Here is a 23,559-nt window from a genome sequence, read left to right on the forward strand (position 1 = left end):
AAAGGGTTTTGATAGGTGGGACGTGATCAGTATCAGCAGGGTTGATGATGTGTGGATCGGGGGTAGAGTCAAGATGTTTGAGGAGCTGAAAGTAGAGTACGACCTGAATGATAGGGAATCCTTTCTGTATGCGCAAGTCCGACATGCGGTCCTGTCCGTTTTTCCTTTGGGCTCGGATATTCCGGAGGCGTCCCCGCTTGAAGATCGGATACTGGATGGGCACGTCCCTGATAGCACGATCTCGCTCATATATAAAAAGTTAATTAATACCAGGACTGACCTTCGAGAGTTATGGACTAGTGATGGTTTAGATGACTAGGACTGGCAGGCTGCGATCTCTTCCCCGAAGGAGGTGGCTATCCCGGCGCGCCTCCGGTTTGTCCAGCTCAAAATTCTTCATAGGGTATACGTGACAGGTCCTCGTCTGGTACGCATGGGATTCTCGGCGGATGGATTGTGCAGGCGTGGCTGTGGTATGGTGGGCACGTTTCTACATATTATTTGGGAATGTCCTGCAGTGCTGCGCTATTGGACCCGCGTGCATGAAGTTATGAGTGAAGTCACGGGTGTGCAATCAATGCCTGAAGCGCGGAGATGTCTGTTGAATGTCTGGGAGCCGAATAATTATGACCAGGCGCAGCTTCGGTGGGTGACCTTGGGTAACATGATTGCCAAGAGAGACATTGCCCAATTATGGGGCGCGCAGAGGCCACCGACAGTACTGGTGTGGCAACAAAACATGGACTGGTGTATGTTTAGAGAAAAGTCTGTATGTTTCCCGTGGCACGCCCCGCAAATGGGGGAAAATTTGGTCTCAATGGAACACGTACCGTGGTGATATATGCACTCCCCCCCCGTCCGGAACTGGATACTGACCTGTCTTCCTCCCGACCTGATGTTTCCTCCGCAGGAATTTAGATGTTTTATTTGCTTCTGGTCTCCCCCCCCCCCAATATCATCGTATAATTCTGATATTTGATTTGCATATGTACCCCCCCCCCGGTAACGAAGTGACACATTTGTATTGTATTGCCTTGCTTTTGTTTTATTTCTATGTTTTTTGTTATTTGAATTCAATAAAAAGATTTACAAAAAAAAAAATAGCTGGATAATCGCTATTATGTTAAAAACGCTCTCTCAGCGCCCACAGTGCAGTACTTGCATTCACACAGCGCAAAGCAGATAGAGTCAGCCACTGCCACCGGCTTCCTCGTCTCCGCCTTCGGAGCCATGGCCAGACAGTTGGAACATGGCCGGGAGTCATGATAGCGCTCCAGACAGTAGAGAGAACGCCATGGGGGTCAGTCATCCACATCGTACGGGAATAGGCCCCTAGGATTTAAACCCAGGCAGCCCTACGTGGTGCCAGGAGCCAAAAGACTAAAAAGAAAGTGAAGACAAAAGTCTCAAAAATATAGTCAAAAAGTGACTAGGGTATGTGCTCTAACCGGATCTGCGCTTGCTGACACAGAAAAAGAACGGACGTCAGCGTGCAGGGGTGGCGCCTAAGCAGTCTCCATGACGTCATCTCAACGCCTACGACGCCAGCGACGGACGCGGAGCCGCACAACACCACCTTCCGACGCGCAGGAGTACTGCGGACGAAAACTTTCCGGATCCAGTCTGACGCCTGGGGATTCTAAGGTAAGGAATCTATCACTAACGTGTCTCTTTCAGACTGAGCCTCCCATGTTCGCGTAACTGTGCTTGTGCACCGTTATCGGTTTCCTGAGTCAGTCCATTCTAGTGACGGTTTTAGGAAGGTATTAATAGATTTTCCCACTTGAGTAATACCTTTCACTCGCTTTTTGTAGATTCATGGTAAGTGCAGAATACGCTCCCCTCTCTCCTCCCACTATTGATGACTACCAGCAAAGTAGAGGGTTTGAATTTTACTACTCGGCATATTGCAACACTGACAACGTTTTTTTCTCCCATTACATCTCACTTTTTACTCTTTCATTTTTATCGGATCATAGGCAACACAGGTTTCAACTTTTTATTTGCAAGGTTGTAATTAAGAAGCTGCCTACATTGGATTCCTATGTAGACAGATTCTATAAAGGTCTGTATATAATTTCGGCATTTGGGTATGACCGTCATTGAAGTGAGAGGATTTTTTAAAATAAACTCCTCCCCATTGTGAAGGACACTTTGAAGAATTAATAACAATTGGCTTTTCCTCCGAATTTAATTTAGAAGATTTTTGCAAGAAACAGGACCCCTCTTAAATCGTCATGTGTGTCAGCAGCTCTTATAACCTCTGCATGGTCGGCAGCTCCACTGTGTCAGGATCTGTTTCAACATTATACCGTGCATTGTCCTCACACATCCTGCTCTCATCATTGGCGTCTTCCTCAAATACCTGGGGATAACCGAGTTCCTTTCCACCAAGGATACGATCCTCATGTTTCTGTCATATTGTGTGTGGGTGTAGTTGCCCGGTCTCTAGCCTTAGCTGTTTTGGTATGTGGTTTCTGTCATCTTCCTTTAAATAGCTTTTATTTCGATTTATGGACTCAATGTCTCTTCAAAGATTTTTTTTTTAAACTTCAGCTATTTATATTCAAGATGGCATTTTAGTTTTTCAACGCAATATGTTTGAGACATTTTCGACTTATCTTGACGATGTGTACTTTGGAGATGGAAACATTTCCTTTTTTTTACATTTTTAAAGCATAGTCACATTGTGCATATGTGCCCTTACCGGTGTTTTATTATATGCAAATATATAACGATGTGCAGAATATAATATACTATTTATTCATATATTAATACTGGAGAGGTGGCCATGCTGCCCATCCAAAGCCTGAACTTTAATATTAAGTAGAATACTACTTCCTCTGCGCATGCATGACTAACTCATGCCATGCCGGTCTTTCATGTGCGTTAGTCGCAAAAATAATATTGTACCATACTCAAAACGACTGTATAGTCCTCTAGTGTGAAGGAGTGTTGTAGGTTATCATCTAGGTCTCGAACACCCAGAAGATGCAGCTCTACTGAACAAACATGAGATTATTACACTTGCTTTAAAATATCTTCATTAGCATATCACGCATAGTACAATTACAATTATGGCTATGATTATGAAATAAAACCCAAAATAAAATTCTACATAAATCATAATTTGTACTGCAGCCCTGAAAACTACAGCACGTAATCACAAATCGAGTTACCTCACGTGACAAACGTCATTACAAATGAGGTTGCGGACATCACCGGTGACAATACATATTTATATTATCAATATAAACATAATTTCTTCGTGTATATATATTTCGTTATTTAATGATGGTATGCTGGGAAGACCGGTTATTTATTCGCGGGGAAGGAGTTTTATTTTGTAATCTTTACTTCACTTTAACGCTGGGCTTCTACACGTTTAACATACATTGGTGATTTACGAGCAGAAGAACTCATAACTTACCCTTGTAGAGATTTTAATGATTTATTATATAATGACATATCACATCCAGCTTCGACTATATCAACCCTCTCTATGCAGTCGAGGGCAGCGGAGACTGGCATCTGGTTACACTTGGTTTTCAACCTCATTTGCACCCAGTATGACTGGACAAGACAATGTTCATTAACAGACTACTTAAACTATTCCGTAATAAGCATACACTACCTTCTGGTAGAGAAGTTCAACAAGTTCCTGTAAAGTATCTTCTGTAATGACCCAGCTATTAAGGAGTTGTGTAAAATGGGTGATTTCCATTTCAAAAGTGCCTGGTTGTTCACTTAGATGATTTAGAAAGTCTTGAACATATTCTTCAAGGTTAGAATAAGGGAGTGCTGGAACATTATCATATCCATCGCCATAGTCCTACAATTGAAAATAGGATTAGTGTTTATCTGGTTAATAAAAGTGTTTGCAATAACAAAAACAAAAATATTAATTTGTACATTTTCTGCACTATGTATGCGTTAATGCACAAGTTACTTACCTTCGGTAACGATATATCTGTAAGAAACAGTAGCTAATGTTAGATTCCTTACCTTAGAATATCCCCAGGCGTCAGACTGGATCTGGAAAGTTTTGCGTAGCAGTACTCCTGCGCGTCAGTAGGTGTCGTCTGCGGCTTGGCGTCCGTTGTTGGGTGTCGTGGTCAATGGGATGACGGAGTACTTAGACGCCGCCCTCGCGCGCTGACGTCAGTTCTTGTACATAGCTTTCCGCGCCAGGAACGTAGAGCCATGCCAGAGACCGACACTGGTGCCATAAAACTAGGGCCCTCAAAGGCAAATACCTTAACCCTAGATATCGGTTCGCAGAACGGGGAGGATGGGTGGAGGGGTAATGAATCTAACACCAACTACTGTTTCTTACAGATATATAGTTACCGAAGGTAAGTAACTTGTGCATCTGAAAGAAACAGGTTAGTGTTAGATTCCTTACCTTAGAATAGATACCCCCAGCAATACCAACCCCGGTGGTGGGACTGCGAACCAAGATCACACCAGAAAGTCCTGGAGAACGGAACGGCCGAAAAAGCCATCTCTCCGGACTTGGCTGTCCAGGCAGTAGTGTCTAGCAAACGTGTGCAGCGAGGCCCACGTAGCTGCCTGACAAATGTCGAGCAAGGGGACTCCCCGACCCAGGGCAGTAGTAGCCGCCGTGGCCCGAGTGGAATTGGCCCTCAGCCCAACAGGGGGCTTCTTTTCAGCCAAGGAGTAGCAGGCCTTGATGCACAACACGACCCATCGAGAGATGGTCCTTTTGTGCACCGCCCGCCCCGTCTTCGCGCCCACGTAACCAACTAAGAGCTGGTGGTCCACCCGGACCTGGCGTGTGTGATCTAGGTAGAAGAGGATCGCACGTTTTGGGTCCAGATGGTGGAGCCTCTCTTCTTCCTGAGAAGGATGTGAAGGCGGATAGAAGGTGGGCAAGGTTGGACTGCCCGATGTGAAAGGCCGTAACAACTTTGGGCAGGAAAGAAGGACGAGTTTTTAAAACAACTTTGTCCGGATGGACAGAAAGGAAAGGAGGCTTAGAAGAAAGAGCCTGGAGCTCACTCATTCTCCTGGCAGAGGTGATGGCAAACAGGAATGCAGTCTTAAGAGTAAGAAGACGAAGAGGGCAATTGTGAAGTGGCTCGAAAGGAGCGCACATCAGAAATGTAAGTTCAAGTCCCTCTGAGGTATTACGAAATGAACAGGAGAGCACATGTGCGTGATGCCCTTCAATAACCTATTAACAATAGGGGACTTGAAAAGAGAAGGCTGGTCAGGAAGCCTCAAGAAGGCAGAAATGGCAGAGAGGTAGCCCTTAAGAGTTCCCAGATCAGAGCCCTGCTGGGCAAGAGAAAAAAGGAAGAGGAGAACCTCTGAAAGGGGGGCAGAGAGAGGATCCACAGCCTTTGCTGTGCACCATGCCACAAATTTGTTCCACCTGCAGGCATATACCGATATTGTGGAGGGATGCCTGGCTGCCAGAATCACATCACAGACTTCAGGAGGCTGCCAGATTCGCATCACAGACTTCAGGAGGCAAGTTAAATGGCTTCAACTGCTGCCGCTCAATCTCCACGCATGGAGGTGAAGACTGGAAAGGTTCGGGTGGAAGACCGTCCCCTGCTGCTGTGACAGAAGGTCCTCCTGAAGAGGTAGTCGAATCGGAGGATCTACTGACATTCTGAGTAGCTCGGGATACCAGTATCTTCGTGCCCAGTCCGGAGTCACAAGAATGACTTGGGCCCGGTCGCGCCTGATCTTCAGCACTCTGGGCAGAAGTGGTATAGGCGGAAAGGCGTACAACAGACCACAGCTCCACTTGCGACGAAAAGCGTCTCCGAGCGAGTGCCGCCTTGGAAATTCCAACGAGCATAACTGATGACATTGCGCGTTCTCTTCGGTGGCGAATAGATCTAACCAAGGCTCTCCCCACTGGCGAAAAAGGCCTTGCGCCACGTCCGAGTGCAGACGCCATTCGTGATCCATCATGTACCAGCAGCTGAGTTTGTTCGCCCTGGCGTTCAGGGAACCTGCCAGGTGTTGAACCACCAGGGTGACACCCTGGTGTTCCAGCCATGTCCAGAGACGCAGAGCCTCCTGACAAAGGGTCCACGACCACATCCAGCCCTGTTTGTTGCAGTACCACATGGCGGTGGTGTTGTACATGAACACCTGATCTACACTTCCCTGGACAGAGGGAAGGAATGCTTTCAGTGCAAGCAGGATCGCCCGCAGCTCCGTGAGGTTTATGTGGATCCGGGACTCCGCCGGAGACCAGAGGTCTCTGATCTCCCTCTCTGCCATGTGGCCCCCCCAACCCAGGAGGGACACTTCTGTCACCACTACGTGCTCCGGGTGGGGAAGGTAGAGAGATCTGCCGCTGACCCAATCGCGGTTCGTGAGCTACCACTGCAACTTTTTCGCAGCGCCCTCCGAGATCCGGACGTAGTCGGACAGGTTGCCCTGACGCTGTGCCCACTGAAACTTCAGGTCTCACTGCAGAGCCCGTATCCGCCACCGATGCAGGAGGCCATCAGCCCCAGGAGCCGCAGCGTCAACCTGACCGAGGCTAGGGATAAAGGCTGAAAGATCGGAATCAGAGCCTGAATATCCCAAACCGCTGTTCGGGAGTCCAGAACCGCTCCGATGAAAAGGAGCTTCTGAGAAGGACACAGGTGTGACTTCGGCACGTTGATTGTGAACCCCAGTGAGTGCAGGAGGTCGGCCGTAGTCTGGAGGTGGTAGGAGACTGTTTGGGGCGAGCCCGCCTTCACCAACCAGTCGTCGAGATAGGGTAAGACTGAAACCCCAAATCTGCGCAGATGAGCTGCGACCACCGCCATCACTTTCGTGAACACCCGTGGGGCGCTAGTAAGGCCGAAGGGGAGCACGGTAAACTGAAAGTGCTCGTGGCCTACCGTGAACCGCCGGAGGGCAGGCAGGACGGGGATGTGGAAATACGCTTCCCGCAAGTCCAACGCTACCATCCAGTCTTCTGGGCCCAGGCCAGCTAGGACCTGAGCCAAAGTCAGCCTCTTGAACTTCTCCTTCCGAAGGAAGCCGTTGATGCTCCTTAGATCCAAGATAGGGCGTAGGACCCCTTTGTTCTTCTTGGGTACCAGAAAGTAGTGGGAATAGCAACCACGTCCTACTTCTGGCCCAGGAACGTGCTCAACAGCCCCTTGGCCAAGAGGGCCGTAACTTCCTCCTGCAGAAGTTGCAAGTGATCCCCCAACATTTGGTGGTACTGCGGTGGCATAGCTGGAGGAGTCGCCTCGAAGGGGAGGGAGCAGCCCCTTCGGACGATTTGCAGCACCCACCTGTCCGATGTGATGGAGCGCCAGTGGAGGAGGTGATGGCGAACCCTGCCCCCCACTGGCGTCGAATGGGCCTGAAAACTCTGACTAGGAGGATTTTGAGGCAGATGCTGCAGGGACGAGTGAGGACTGGCCTTGCCCGTGTCCCCCGGCACCCCCACGGCGGTTACCACGTCGGCGTTGAGGTGAGTTCTGCGGCCTGTGGCTTGCTGGACGTGAGGGGGCGCCCCTTCCTTGGCCATGAAAGGGACAAAAGGCGGAAGTCTGCTGGCGTTGGCCGAGGTCTAAGGACTTGGCCGTTGCCCTGGAGTCCTTGAAACGTTCCAGCACGATGTCCGCCTTGTCGCCAAAAACGCGACGGCCATCAAAGGGCATGTCCAAGCCGCACAGCTGACGAGAAGGCGCTGGAAAGGGCAGCAGCATGGGAAGCATTAGTGCAGGCGCTTAGAGATAGTACTGAGGAGGAGGACGGAGAGCACACTGATTCAGGTCCTGAAGATCCCGCAGACGCACCAGGGGCACACTCTCAGTGAATAACACATTCCTCCTGGTAAAGGCCACACTAATTTGATAACGGCGGAACCGGGCGTAGGGAGGGGGGAAGGGGGTTTGGGGAGGTTTTGGGAGTTGGAAGTTGGGGGGGAGGAGAGGTAATGGGTGAGGGGGAAGGGGTAAAATGGAAAAGCAGATTGTAGACATGCTAGCAAGAGGAAACAGAACTCAGAGGTTGTTGAGTGACTTAAATTGATGTTTGATGCCGCCCGACCTCCGGGATGTGGGCCATTTGGCTGTGTAGTTGTACCGCCCAATCGAATAATACGCCAGAGTGATAGATGTGGAAAATACTCAACGATGCATGGCATGTGTAAACTTTGGATCTGCAATAAAAATGATGTTACAAAAAAAAAAATCAAAGGGCATGTCCATAAGGGATGCTTGGACATCGCCCGAAATGTTTGCGGACCTCAGCCAGGCGTGGTCGCGAACCGCCACCGTCATTGCAATTGCCCTGCCTAGCGAGTCCGTGGTATCCAGTTCACACCAAATGGAATATCGTGCTGCGTCCCTTCCCTCCGCGAGGGCCTGGGTTAGCTTTGCCTGGACCTCCGCCAGGCACTGCGGCAGCACTTCTGCAACCGTATCCCACATAGAGTGAGAATAACGGCCCAAAAGGCAGGTGGTGTTGACCGACCGCAACCCCAAACTGGAGGAGAACAGCTTCTTACCGAACTGGTCGTACCTTTTGGATTCCTGATCCGGAGAGGCAGTCAGGAATGTGGTCTGGGAAGTAGAGGCGTGGATCACCAGGCTCTCAGGGGTGGGGTGAACGGACCGGAAACTGGGGTCGCCCGGAGCCGGGCGGTGGCGTCGGGCCACGTTCCGATCCACAGGGAGGCCTGTGGAGGGTTTGGACCAGGTGCACTACAGAACGTGGGCTCACCTATCGGCGTCGAAGACGGCGCCAGTCCGACGCCGGACCGGGGTGAGGATCGGTGACGCCGTTCTAGGACGGCGCCGGGGGCGACACCCTTGGTGACGATGCCGGCGGAGGGGTCGTAAGGTCAACCGGCGTAAACACAGATCCAGGCCTGGATCCTGAGGAGCCCTGTGGCGTCGGTACCAAAGTCGCCGATGGCGCCGAGGTAAAAGCCACCGGCCTGCTTGGGCTCCCAGACGGATCCGCGGGGCCCGAAGGCACCTAGACGGGCCCCGACGGAGGGAAGCGCGACCTCATGGCTGTGAGGAAGGCGCTGATCTTCTCCGGCGTCGAGTTCAGCCCAAGGACCGGCGGGTATGAAGCTGGATGCGGCACTTGCGGCTCCGGCGGAGCCACGTGGGCGGTGTCGCCCGCAGACGCGTCGCGCAAGCGTCGGGGGGAGTCAGAAGAGCGATGTCGCTTCTTTGACTTCTTGTGCCTCGACTTACCTGAGGACTTTGAACCAGACGAGTGGTGTCGTCTCGCCGAGCTGTGATGACTGTGGCCCCGCGACCAGTCCCTCGACCTCCTCCTGGACCGGGACCTCGAGCGGCACGGGCCCGACTGCCGGATCTCAAGTCGCTTACAGGACCGCTGCCGTCTAGCTTTCGACGTCAAGGCCCGGCAGTCCGGGCACAACTTGTCATCATGGTCGGCCTGAGGCAATAAAGGCACCGACGGTGGGGGTCGGTAACCGACATCAGTCACAGGGCTTGAACCCGGGCATCCCTACCGGCACTGAAGTCGATAACGGAGGGAGTACTTAAAGTTGTTTCAAGATTATGTAATTCAAGAGAGATTGTTATACATTTGCAACACACGTTTTTATATTACACAATTACACTGCATAAAATGACGATTTTTAATAACCTGGGTTAAGAGACTTTCAAGGACTCTCGAAAACCAACCAGCATACATGGTTTACATTTTATAGTAATCCACACCCTATTGCACTGGTCTGCGGTATAAGGGAATTGATTCCTAAGAAAATTCTATAGTGCTTACAACATTGGCCAGGGATGGACAAAGCATGCTTTCTCTTACATTTGTTCCCTGTGAAACATTACATGGCCTATCGATTTTGGCTGGACTGTGCTGTGTCAATATCAGAATGTTTAATGTAACTTGCATTTAGTGGACGCCAGTCTCCCATAGTATACTAAGCAACATAAATTACACAACCCTGTACTTTCTGAAGTAATTGCTTGTGGTTAGGATTAATTCACATATTTCAATTAAACCCTTTATGCTTTCCATAATTAAACATATGACACAATGGACTGTTAAAAGAGACAAAGAACACAAAAAAGAGAACCTCACTTAGAAGTTTCAAAACTGATTCCCAACCGCAATAATGGATAACTGGTAAGCCCAACACTGTATACCACTATGGATTCATCACAAAATTGTGCACTTGCATTATTACATTATTTTAACCATTAGCGTGCGTTCGTCGCCACCGGCCGTCGCGAGTACTACCTCGGTAGTGCTGCGCACGTCCGTTGGCCGACACGGCCCTGCCCGCACAATGGAACGCCTGCACCGCAGCAGAATTGCCACCGCGTAAACAGGTTGAGACCATATATGTCCTTAAGGGGACTGGGCATGTTTTGGGCAGCTGAATGCTCCACATTTAACTGAAGTTGGCGAGATTAGAACATAGATTGTCTCTGTAGCTGCTGTATAAGGCATCCCATAAAAAGTATAGTGAGGAAAAGGGTGAAGTTGGGAACATGCGTAAGACATCAAGGTGCGCTGCTGGTACAGTGATGTACCTACACTGGTAATGACTGAGTCTTCTGGGATTTCTCAGGGCCCCCCTCTGTCGCCACATCTTGTCTGATAGCAACCCATCCGTATTGCTATGTGACTATAGATGTTGCTTGTTCCCTTTTCATTTCCCCTCTTTCATCTGCATATATAATTTCTGGTCAGCTTGTCCTCCGCAACAGTCCTCGACTCCTATATGAGTTCCTAATCCCCCCCCCCACACCGCCAATCTGTACCACCCTCTGCCCAGCCAGATAAATATCACGTGAAATAGGAGGAGGGCATTGCAGCGATATTCCTCTGTTTACAAAAAATGAGGCGTAAAAAGGATGCGCATTAGGGATTTAATGGCAATATTTGAAAAGACTTTCTACTCTTACAAAAGCTTTAAGGCCAGTAGCCTTCTTTGTGGCGACAGTAAATCTGTTTCGTCTCTAGGCCTTAATGTATCCAGTTTGACAGCGCAGTCAGAATCAGGTCCCTTTTTAGGTCTCGCCTACGCAGCGCGCATGTGCTGCTTAGGAGGGGACCTTTTGGAATCAACCAGCTTTTTGGGCAAAAACGTGCATGTTTTGCACTGCTTTGTATTGCAACGCGTGCACGTTTGGCATTTCCCTTGCGGGAGCGAGCTTTGGCAATATCGGTTTGTAATTATCTTGCAAACAGATGGTGCCCCTGCTCGCTCCCGCAAGGGAAAAGCTGTGTGTGTCTTGTCCCAGTTATCATTCGCCGCGCTTTAGCTTTAAACAACTTAAGCTAAATCGTAGATGCCGCGATTACTTCAAAAGCAAAGAAATGGGGAAAAAACTTTTTTCTGTTTCTTTACTTTTGAAGCATTTTAAGCAATGTCTGCACCCGCGCTTTAGTTGATGATGTTTACAGCTAAAGCACGAATCAGCGATTGTAACAAAAGTCAACAAATGGGGAAAAAAGGCATGGCCACCATTTTTGATCTATTTGCTTACTTTTGTTAGAGTCGCTGACTCGGGCTTTAGCTGTAGACATCATCAACTAAAGCGCGGGTGCAGCCATTGCTTAAAATGTAAAGAAATAGAAAAAAATCTATTTCTTTACATTTTAAGCAATCGTGGCACCCACGCTTTAGCTTGCAATGTTTACAGCTAAAGCACAAGTGCCACAAAGGTCACGCATTTTTTTCATTTTCCCGACAGTTTAGAAAATGCAAGTGCCGATTTGCACCGACATTCTGGCCTACATAGCTTGCACTGCTGCAATTTTCCTTCAACAAAAGCACGGCCTGAAAGTTGTAAGTCTTGTTTTTATCTCCCGTTGTTCACATAATGTGAAAAGTAACAATATAAGTTCTAAAATATAGTGCTGACCTTTCTGAATTCGGCAAAATAAGGTGTCGTTTTGAGGCATAAATGTGATTTGAATTTGTAAATGAGCCGCATTTCAAGAGATACGTGCTAATTAGAGAGCAATCATCTCAACCTGAAGTTTTTCGTGTAAACGGTATAGAGTTGTGTAGTGTGTGCCACCGAGTGCGGAGTCTCACAACAAACTGATCGGGCATTAGTGACTGTACTATTTAATTCACCAAACAAGAGCATTGTCAGCAAACACATTGGCACCAAAAGTGCGTGCAAATACCTCACAAGCACAACATGAAAAGTTTAGTTTCAGGAAATTATGCTCCAACGTTGCCAACGGAGGAGGTGTTTCTGTTACCCAAAGTACCGTGCACATCTGGTTTGTCAACATTAGCAGAGATGAGAGTGCACCATGGAAAAATATAACTCGTTACCAGTTATCACGTTTTTTACAACTAAAATATGCTAAAGCACCTGAGCTTCTCATTGGTTGGAATTTGTAATATACAGTAATCGTGTCTGAGTGAAAGGCACAGAAAGAGGGGCGCAGAGAATGAGGGAGTAAAAGAGAGACCCCAGTGAGCATAGTAAGAGCCTAGGAGGCTATAAGAAACTGTTGGCCTTAAGCTCTTCAGATAAAACCAAGCTTTTTGAAGAGTGCTGCATTACCATAAAAGTTTGTGTGTTCTGACAGATGTCTGTGTTCTGCAGCCCTTTAAAGCAGTGCAGGCACCGTAAAAATCTGATTTATAAGTTAATGACACGGGCGAAATCACAATAAAGCAGATGTGTCGTAGCTCTGCTAAGAACCCCAGGCAGGCCCAGCCGAGATGAATATAAACCGTGCAGGTTGCAAAAACTGCCGCCACGCAAATAAACAGGCAAAATTTAAAAAAGCCCACAATCGAATACTTACATTTCCCATCACAATGTGAGGGAAGAAACACTGAGTTACTGTATAAAAGTAAACGAGGCATGCGCGGCCCTGGTACAGACTCCTGCATAAGATCCTGTGTTTGAGTCCAATCACCAGCAGCAAAGGTTCTCTCGAATTCAGGTACAATGCAGAGCTTTTGAGCCTCTCCTAAAGCCAATTTTATAGGATTCTGTTTGATTGCTTATCGTAGTTCATAACCAATTAAAAACATTTTTTAAACCTGCCTACGCCAAGGACCACTGGAATAAAGGTGTTGGAGCTCTTGGTTAGTGTTTAAAGCATGGATCATATGTAACTCTCACTTCGCACATGGTGTCTGTGTAATTTACAACACTTGCACATCTTCGCTGCACTATTTATTACTACTTTGAAGACGTTGCAGGCCGGTCTCTTACTCCGATATTTACAATCTAACAAGCGGTCGAGAAGGCCCTTTATTGCAATACAATATGTCTGGCATTTGGGCCTGCTCGGCTACTCAGTTTTCGCTCACTCTCCCAGAAAGAGGTTAACAATTTAATTCGATCCATAGAGTCAGGCTCTCCTAACAATCCTTGCCCGCCATCAACTATGCATCTGACATCCTGCCATATCCGTGCTCATCTAACCCCTCTCCTGAATCAAGTTATAGAGTCCAGCACCTATACCGCCATACGGAAAAGAGCCTGCATCAGGCCAGTCTGAAAAAAAACCTGCCCTTGACCCCACAGACACAAAAAACTATCGTCCAATCTCAGCGCTGCCAATGGCAGCCAAGATTTTGGGAAAAGCGGTGAATAAGGAGCTAACCCTATATCATGAAGTCTGTAATTTGCTTGATCCAACACAGCATGGCTTCAGACCCTGCCATTCTACAGATATTGCCTTGATTTCAGCGACTGCGATGATACGGAAAGTGATGGACAAGGGTGGCAGAGCCGTACTCGTTCTCCTGGACCTATTGGCAGCATTTGACACCGTGAATCACAAGGTGTTAGTGCAGCAGCTGAGGGACGTGGGAATCGGTGAAACGGCTCTGGCCCTCTTTCCCTCCTTCCTAACTGCTAGGGAGCAGAGCATTGTCTGGGGCAACCTGCAGTCTGACACCTTTCATCTCCCGCGTGGAGTGCCGCAGGGTTCCGCTCTGTCCCCTACGCTTTTTAAAGTATATGTCACCCCTTTGGCCCAACTTGTCACAAAAGCATGGCTTCTCATTGGTTTCCTGTGCCGATGACTCACAGCTCATAATATCAGTCACAGAACAACCACTGATTGTGGCCAACAACTTTCATGCCTGTCTGTCAGCCATTATGAGCTGGATGAGCCAACATTTTCAGAAAATCAACACGGAGAAAACTGAGGAACTAGAGTTTGGGAAAGGTCACTCACTATGGAATGATGCCTGGTGGCAAACACAGGCAGGTGACTGCCCCTCTCCCACCACCAAGGTCAAGAACCTTGGTGTGATTTTTTACAACCAACTTAACTTTTCAAACAAGGTAAACTGGCTAACCTCATCCTGCGTTTACCTACTGAAAAGTCTTCATAAGATCTTCCCCTTCATCCAACGAGAGTTTCAGAAAAAGGGTGTAGTAGAGCTCTCTCTCTCAAAACTAGACTATTGCAATGCCTTGTTTCTGGGCATTGACAAGGCACACTACACCAAGCTTCAGTCTTTGCAAAACATGGCAGCTCGACTACTGCTGAACATACCTGAGGGTCAGTCCACCTCGGCAGCCATAAGGTCACTCCACTGGTTCCTGGTTCAGCAACGAGTTGAATTCAAGGCCCTATGTACGGTACACAAGGCTCTTTATGGAGGTGGGCCAGGTGAGATCTGGAGGTTGTTCTCTTGGTACTCTCAATCCAGAATCTTCAGATTCTCTAGCTTGGGCCTTGTGAACACTCCAAAAATACAACGAGCTAGGTGGGGTGGCCGGTGCTTATCGTACTGTGCGGCAAAACTCTGGAATCGAATTCCAATGAGCTTGTGACTTCAGCCCAAATCGGTTACTTTTCAGAAAAGCACTGAAAACCTGGCTGTTTCCTGGGAAACTAAGCCTCTGAGGCCACAGCATAGCTCTTTCCTGCTCACACACTCCGCGCCAAGACACTTCGGCATTCGAGCGCTTTACAAGATCCTATCCTATCGGTATTGTAAATGATAATGCCTTTTATTTATGTTTTAAACCCCAAAATATAAATAAAAGGCATTGTCATTTACAATGCCAATAGCTCAAACTCATGTTATTGCGAGACCTATTGCATTGAAAATGCTTATTAGTTCTGACGTTAGTCAAAAACTTTTGATTTTGCTAAAATGATATGTACACAGAGGGCCTTCCAGACAGCCCTACTGTGTCAATCACATTTTTCTTTCGTCCACTGGAGAAAACTGCATGGGGCAATGAGTCAGAACCTTCGCTAGTGGCTGACTTTACTGTAAGTGAAGGCATTTTGGCCTTTCACCAGGAGAAAATTCGCACACAAATTAGATCCCTTCAATGCCAGGGACTACTATGGAAATGTATGCTTTTTGATACCAAATGAATATTTTTGCCTTTTGCCAATTTTTACTTTGGTTTTTTTCGATTGATAAGGGTCTTGCAGCTTCCCAACAAAAGTTTGCAAATCATGACAAACTAGTATTTACAATGCAATGGTCTCGGCATCATTAAAGGTAGAGCTATTGGCATTGTTCATGACATTTCTTTAAATCATAAATAAATGGCATTGTCATTTCCAATGGGCAACTGCAAGACTTTGTAATGTAAGCCATGCTTTGGCAGTACTGTTGAATTTTATTATCCTCGCCTAGTGCTATTTTTCAGGCGTATATAGCGTTAGTTTTGTGGAGGAGCACCATGCACGCTCACACACTGCTCACCCTACACACTCACACACTGCTCACCCTGCGTAATGCGAAAAGACCTAGCTCTGCCCTTTGGGCTGTGTTGTAATCGTACAGTAGGTTGTGAGTAGCTGCGCTTGATTGGTTGAGGCATCCCCTTCTTGCTGCTCCCCTCACGAGGGCCGGCTGCCTCCATGAAGCTCCCACGTGTTCAGCTGTTCTTTGTTTTAGCTCCTGTGTGTCAGTGCACCGTGTAAGCGCACAAGCATACCCTGCTCTCTCTGGAACAGGCACTCTGCGCACTCACCACTCTGTGCACTCACCACTCTGCGCACTCACCACTCTGCGCACTCACCACTCTGCGCACTCACCACTCTGCGCACTCACCACTAGTGGGGTCGGTGTGGACTCTCTCTGGAACAGGCACTCGGCACTCACTACTCTGCGCACTCACTACTCTGCGCACTCACTACTCTGCGCACTCACTACTCTGCGCACTCACTACTCTGCGCACTCACACTCAATTTGGTTTTTTTTTTTAAAACATTGTGCCCCCGAAGTGCACCGCGATTTAAACAGCCTGGAGAGTATCAGTCATGAGTCGCATTTCATGCCATTCGGACTCCCAACTCTGACGGACTTCATCAGGCTGCTATAAGTACATTTTGTTTCGTCCCTTGGTGTTGCGTACTTTGGTTTTTAGCCGTTTGCACTTGGACGTCGGATGCCGCAACTTAATTACTCGTGTTAAACTTTCTTTGCGTTTCAATCACAATGGGTGAAAAGAAGTGATACATTATAACGTAGTCGCTCTGTGAACCATAACAAATGTAATAAACCAATGCCAGAAAGAAAAAGAAGTGAATCAGCGGTGAGCAGAGATTAATCAAACAAAAGACCATGGACTGACTACTAAAGGGTACGCAATGACAACTCAGTGGATGGTCAAAAAGTACCCATCAGTCACCACTCGAGACCGCCCTTCATCATTTGGGATTTTTTGTGAAACCATCAATGCAAGTTGGTAATGCACAGGCACGGGGAGACTAGATGGTTAATAGTTCTCCCTTTCTGAGTAGCAATAGTATGGTTTTACCACTTGTTGAGACTGATAAGTGGTGAAGGCGTGGTATGACTGAGGGAGTGCAGTGCAAAAACCAAAATTAACGTGAGAAATAATTAGAAAAAAGGTGTCCAAAATTGGATAAGGGAACATTTAACAAATTTTATTAGGATGATGTTCGCTTTTCCAGGTTTAAAAATTATTGTGTAGAGACAGTTTGAAAAATGCGCTGTCTGGAGGTGGAATTAGGTCAACATGTTTCAGCAATTTATGGACATAGTATCATTGCTTTCTTCAGGACCTCTTAACACTAAATTGCTACTGCAAAGAATAAATCAAAAGTGAATATAAAAGGACAAATTCTTAAAAATACCTGCAGTCTCCAGGCAAAAAAGTCTTGTCCTATCTCACAGCTCGTGTCTTTCACTGTAAAGTCAGAATAAACAATGGTCAAAAATTCGACCGAATTAGTGCCCACCATGACTCACACAAGTACTAGGTAACCATCGTCTAAGCCTTAGGACAAGTCAAGCATAATGACTAAGGTATACCCCAAAGTGGTATAGTTCAATTATCAATATCAGGATATAAGGTTTATATGCCCAATAGGAAAAGAAATCACATCTTACCATAGTCTGCGAAACGTGAAAGCCTCACCCCACCTGGCAGTGGCTCAGGAGCAGAGTGAAGCACCGCTCTATAAAACATGTAAAACAGAGAAGACATGTTTATCTTAGTGTGCATGTCCCCATCATCACAAGCCCCACATGCCTCAGCATGCATGCGGCAAAAAAAGGCGTAAGGATGGACGATCATTATTGGTTGTTTGTTATTGTTTACAAATCGCTCGAGTGACGGCTAGAGAGTGTGGCCACTAAAGAAAGACGCAGAGTGGTTAAGTGTTGAAGTAACCGGCATCTTCCAACCTCTAATAGATTAGATCGGCATACTGTACAAGCACTCTGTTGATTATAATTTGTAAACTTTTTGTTTTTTAGTGTTTTTTTGTTTAAGATAGTTTGAATATCATAGACAGAGGCGGACAGATTTTGAAGTCCTTTGCAAACCTTTTTTTTAGTGGGATATGAAATAAACTCTGTCTAGTTGTATACCCATAAGCAGGGATTAAGTGATGACATTCCGTGGTCTGCCTTGAACTAGATGATTCAAAAAGAGGGTGGTGATGGACAGAGTATCTGAGTTAATCAGAACACTCCTACCCAGTCAAAAGATCAGGGCTTGATCCATCACCGTTTTTTAGCTCACTGCACCATCCCAGTTCAGAACCTGGCTACATGCAAATTAGTCTGACCCTGGCCCAGTGCATCATGGGAACAGGGCAGACCAAACTACCAAGCCAATTCTTTAGTGGAAAGGAAACAAGCTTCCGGGGACCGGTTTCTGGCATTACAGCCGTCTTCGGCCCGGCTTGCTTGAATCCTGATGGTGCAGTGAGCAAGGGACTCATGTCTGAGCATACCCTGCCACACCTGTAGGGCCCCTTTATGAATCGTTTTGGCCACCACAAGTGTGGAAGGGTATGCTCAGATGTGAGTCCCTTGCTCACTGCACCATCAGGATTCAAGCAAGCCGGGCCGAAGACGGCTGTAATGCCAGAAACCGGTCCCCGGAAGCTTGTTTCCTTTCCAGTAAAGAATTGGCTTGGTAGTTTGGTCTGCCCTGTTCCCATGATGCACTGGGCCAGGGTCAGACTAATTTGCATGTAGCCAGGTTCTGAGCTGGGATGGTGCAGTGAGCTAAAAAACGGTGATGGATCAAGCCCTGATCTTTTGACTGGGTAGGAGTGTTCTGCTTAATTCAGATACTCTGTCCATCACCACCCCCTTTATGAATCGTTTTGGCCACCACAAGTGTGGAAGGGTATGCTCAGATGTGAGTCCCTTGCTCACTGCACCATCAGGATTCAAGCAAGCCGGGCCGAAGACGGCTGTAATGCCAGAAACCGGTCCCCGGAAGCTTGTTTCCTTTCCAGTAAAGAATTGGCTTGGTAGTTTGGTCTGCCCTGTTCCCATGATGCACTGGGCCAGGGTCAGACTAATTTGCATGTAGCCAGATTCTGAGCTGGGATGGTGCAGTGAGCTAAAAAACGGTGATGGATCAAGCCCTGATCTTTTGACTGGGTAGGAGTGTTCTGCTTAATTCAGATACTCTGTCCATCACCACCCCCTTTATGAATCGTTTTGGCCACCACAAGTGTGGAAGGGTATGCTCAGATGTGAGTCCCTTGCTCACTGCACCATCAGGATTCAAGTAAGCCGGGCCGAAGACGGCTGTAATGCCAGAAACCGGTCCCCGGAAGCTTGTTTCCTTTCCAGTAAAGAATTGGCTTGGTAGTTTGGTCTGCCCTGTTCCCATGATGCACTGGGCCAGGGTCAGACTAATTTGCATGTAGCCAGGTTCTGAGCTGGGATGGTGCAGTGAGCTAAAAAACGGTGATGGATCAAGCCCTGATCTTTTGACTGGGTAGGAGTGTTCTGCTTAATTCAGATACTCTGTCCATCACCACCCCCTTTATGAATCGTTTTGACCACCACAAGTGTGGAAGGGTATGCTCAGATGTGAGTCCCTTGCTCACTGCACCATCAGGATTCAAGCAAGCCGGGCCGAAGACGGCTGTAATGCCAGAAACCGGTCCCCGGAAGCTTGTTTCCTTTCCAGTAAAGAATTGGCCTGGTAGTTTGGTCTGCCCTGTTCCCATGATGCACTGGGCCAGGGTCAGACTAATTTGCATGTAGCCAGGTTCTGAGCTGGGATGGTGCAGTGAGCTAAAAAACGGTGATGGATCAAGCCCTGATCTTTTGACTGGGTAGGAGTGTTCTGCTTAATTCAGATACTCTGTCCATCACCACCCCCTTTATGAATCGTTTCTGCCTTGAACTAGATCGTCCATCCTTACGCCGGCTGGGCCAATGAGTGGTTGCAAGGTGCCGATCACGTGAATACCAGACCAATCGCCTTTCTCCTTTTAACTACGCGCTCACTAACCGTCCGGTGCCTCCCCAGTCGGTTCAGATGCCGGCAACGGAGTACCGACGGTTAGGCGAGTTTCTTGTGTGTCTTTTTCTGCTTTGCTCTTAGCATACACGCTTACTTTAGCATTTTGAGCGAGACCCTACAATGTTATTCTGTTTCCTTGGTATAAAACCTCTGGGGGGAACGGCAATACGAGTGTTTATTTAACCTTTAAGGAAGGTGTCAATTGGTTTCTATATCCCATGAGAAAAGTATTAACGGTTGAACAGGCTGGAGCGACAGCGCTCTCTAATGGGTTCTAAGAACACCACCCCTCCTCCCCCCTTTTTTTGCCGCATGTACGCTGAGGCATGTGGGGCTTGTGATGATGGGGACATGCACACTAAGATAAACATGTCTTCTCTGTTTTACATGTTTTATAGAGCGGTGCTTCACTCTGCTCCTGAGCCACTGCCAGGTGGGGTGAGGCTTTCACGTCTCGCAGACTATGGTAAGATGTGATTTCTTTTCCTATTGGGCATATAAACCTTATATCCTGATATTGATTATTGAACTATACCACTTTGGGGTATACCTTAGTCATTATGCTTGACTTGTCCTAAGGCTTAGACGATGGTTACCTAGTACTTGTGTGAGTCATGGTGGGCACTAATTCGGTCGAATTTTTGACCATTGTTTATTCTGACTTTACAGTGAAAGACACGAGCTGTGAGCTAGGACAAGACTTTTTTGCCTGGAGACTGCAGGTATTTTTAAGAATTTGTCCTTTTATATTCACTTTTGATTTATTCTTTGCAGTAGCAATTTAGTGTTAAGAGGTCCTGAAGAAAGCAATGATACTATGTCCATAAATTGCTGAAACATGTTGACCTAATTCCACCTCCAGACAGCGCATTTTTCAAACTGTCTCTACACAATAATTTTTAAACCTGGAAAAGCGAACATCATCCTAATAAAATTTGTTAAATGTTCCCTTATCCAATTTTAGACACCTTTTTTCTAATTATTTCTCACGTTAATTTTGGTTTTTGCACTGCACTCCCTCAGTCATACCACGCCTTCACCACTTATCAGTCTCAACAAGTGGTAAAACCATACTATTGCTACTCAGAAAGGGAGAACTATTAACCATCTAGTCTCCCCGTGCCTGTGCATTACCAACTTGCATTGATGGTTTCACAAAAAATCCCAAATGATGAAGGGCGGTCTCGAGTGGTGACTGATGGGTACTTTTTGACCATCCACTGAGTTGTCATTGCGTACCCTTTAGTAGTCAGTCCATGGTCTTTTGTTTGATTAATCTCTGCTCACCGCTGATTCACTTCTTTTTCTTTCTAGACCCTCTGGAACCCTGTAGTTTGCTATATATTCTTGGGGACTGTTCACAGAGGTGGTCTTTAAACATTCCCCTGGGTCCTATTTCACCGTAGTGTTTATGTTGACAAACCAATGCCACTCAGACATGCGCTGTGAACACTGCATTTTAAGAGAAGCGCAAGGCCCTTCGCGAGGCCAACAAGGACTGTATTTCTTATTCATGATTGGTCCTAAACTCCCTTAAATGACCCATTTTTCCGAATATACCGTGCATATTGCAGGCAATAAAACACGTTGCAGTGGACTGCACACATTGCCTACCGTTACCAATTCTACAAAATGTTGCACGTATGAAACAAAGAAAGCTTTGGCAGGGAGCCAGCATGTGCGCACACACATGTGAAAAAAAGAGTAAGTGCATAGACGTGAATGCGCGACGAGCATCCGGCTTCAATTACCGCAGCCCCTGACAGCTGGTAATTGATGAAATATAGACTTCTGGTGCGCGTCCTCGCACGGAATATGCAGGAAGCGGAGCAGCTCAAAAGCCTATGGCCTATTGCGTGCTGGCTTGTAAAAACACAGCCATGCGAGGGCCAATTGACATGCAGCTGCCATAAATTCCGAACAGAATTCACGCGCTTCTCTGGAATGTCTAGGTTAGCTTGTCGGACCGCTCTCTACAGGACTCTGAAGCCACACCCACTTCGTGGGATGTAGGCCGAGCCCTAAAAACGAGTATTGACTAAGCCAAAAGGCTGGAGGTCAAAGCCAGAACTACTGGCTTTCTATGCCTATCCAATAACTCCTTAAGTGACTCAGCAAGGTGATCGTAACAATTGGTATTTCGAAATGCGGGGAGGCAATATTTCACAAACAACTTGATCACTCACCAGCATGTACTTTTTTTTACTTTTAAAGCATGGCCAGGGTGACTGCTGTGTATAAGGAATAGAAAGACTGGTTCTGCAATATAGACCAAGGGTTGCATTTTCTACATGTAATGTTCTGTGCTATGGGAGCCAGGAAGTTCTGGGGGGCTTCCCAATGACCACACAAATTCACACTTGAAGTAGCTTACACTCATTGGTAGTGTTGAAGCACAGAGAGGCAAACCAATTTCCACACTATAATAATGAACTATTCCACCCATGACCTTGGTACTCTGGAGGGTATGACACGTAATGTGGTAGTTTGTGAACACTTAAAATAAGCTCTGCAAAAGCAGATTTACAGCTTACAATATCTGCAAAATAAATCCTAATTTCTCCTCAAACTACACACAGTACTCTGATACAGGGGAAATTCTGGCACACGTATGTGGGCAACGGGGGACGACAGGAGGGAGATGAGGAATGTACGGTAACTTCCAAATGCTGGCACATTGTGCTAAATCACTAGTTGACTTCTTGGAATGACACCTTGTGGCAGTTGGTTTTCAGCTGCAGCCTTTGATGGATGAGATCTTCTTTTCATGTACGAATAAACTTGAATGTTCCAACATATCCATTACCTTGTCTGATCCCACTTATGGAAGAACACACTGGCGTAGTCGGCAGGCGTAACGCCACTACAGGAAGATCTCAACACATGGAATTCTCCACTTTACTCAGGCCCAGTAGGGCAGCAGCTTTCTGGTGAGAGATAACCATTTATGAAAGGTGTTGACTTTGAAAGGCTAATCGAGTGGTTGATGCCGCATATTTGTACCAACTGCCTCACTTGTCTTCCACTGTACTTTCAACCTGGAATTGAGGGTAACTTGCTAATTAAGGACAACCGTTTCAGGGGCTGTCTGGCTGAGTTATTCAAGCCCTGATCATATCACATCTTGACTATGGGAATGGCCTTTACCTACGCATGCCCAAGTAAGTGATGGATAGGCTGCAGCTGGTCCAGAATGCAGCAGCCCAAACTATTTTCGAGCTCCCCCAGGATGCTTACGTATCCAGCCTTTTTAGGAGTCTTCGCTGGCTGCCAGTGAGAAAAAGGATTATCTTCAAGTCTCTGCTTGTGACTCAGAGAGCCTTTTACGGAATGGGCCATGGCTATCTGAAACACAGGATCTTGTTCTATGTTCCACAGAAGAATCTCTGCTCCACAAATCTTTTCCTAGCCAGTACCCCACGTATCAAAAAGGCTAGGTCAGGGGGAAAGGCCCTCTCCTTCTTGGGCCCGTCCCTTTGGAACAAAGTGCCTCTGACCCTTAGAAGAATCAAGTCAATTTGAAGCAAATGGACAGAATGGCATAGGAGCGGGGGCAGACAATATCAGCTTGCAAAAAAATATAACGCAAACAACTTACCCATCGTGTTCTGAGCTGTACACGATCTTTAAGCAGACTTTAATTATTGGCTTCTGCAAGTTGCCTCCCGATTCCTCATTGGACACTGCGCTGGTCTCATGGATTGGTTAATCCCAGGCTATCATGGGGAGTGGTTTTGTATTCATTCCTGGGCGTGTCATTTCAGATTCATGCATACTCTTCAGATTTCGTGCAAACCCTGGGCATGTCTTAATAAAATAATTTATAAAGCACCTGGTTACACAGAGACTGATG

At 47.1% G+C, this 23,559-nt stretch overlaps 1 protein-coding gene across 1 annotated transcript in view; it reads right to left on the reverse strand.

Annotated features, from left to right (window-relative positions):
- The window catches only part of PAIP1 (poly(A) binding protein interacting protein 1), a 545,177-nt gene that overhangs the window by 431,241 nt on the left and 90,377 nt on the right, over positions 1 to 23,559 (reverse strand). Inside the window, exon 3 of the mRNA XM_078675041.1 lies at positions 3,635 to 3,832. Within this exon, the coding sequence (XP_078531167.1) occupies positions 3,635 to 3,832 (198 nt within the window). The remainder of the gene's footprint in view (positions 1 to 3,634; positions 3,833 to 23,559) is intronic.

This window comes from Lissotriton helveticus, chromosome 2_1 (assembly GCF_964261635.1).
Source record: "Lissotriton helveticus chromosome 2_1, aLisHel1.1, whole genome shotgun sequence".
Lineage (NCBI taxonomy): Eukaryota > Metazoa > Chordata > Amphibia > Caudata > Salamandridae > Lissotriton > Lissotriton helveticus.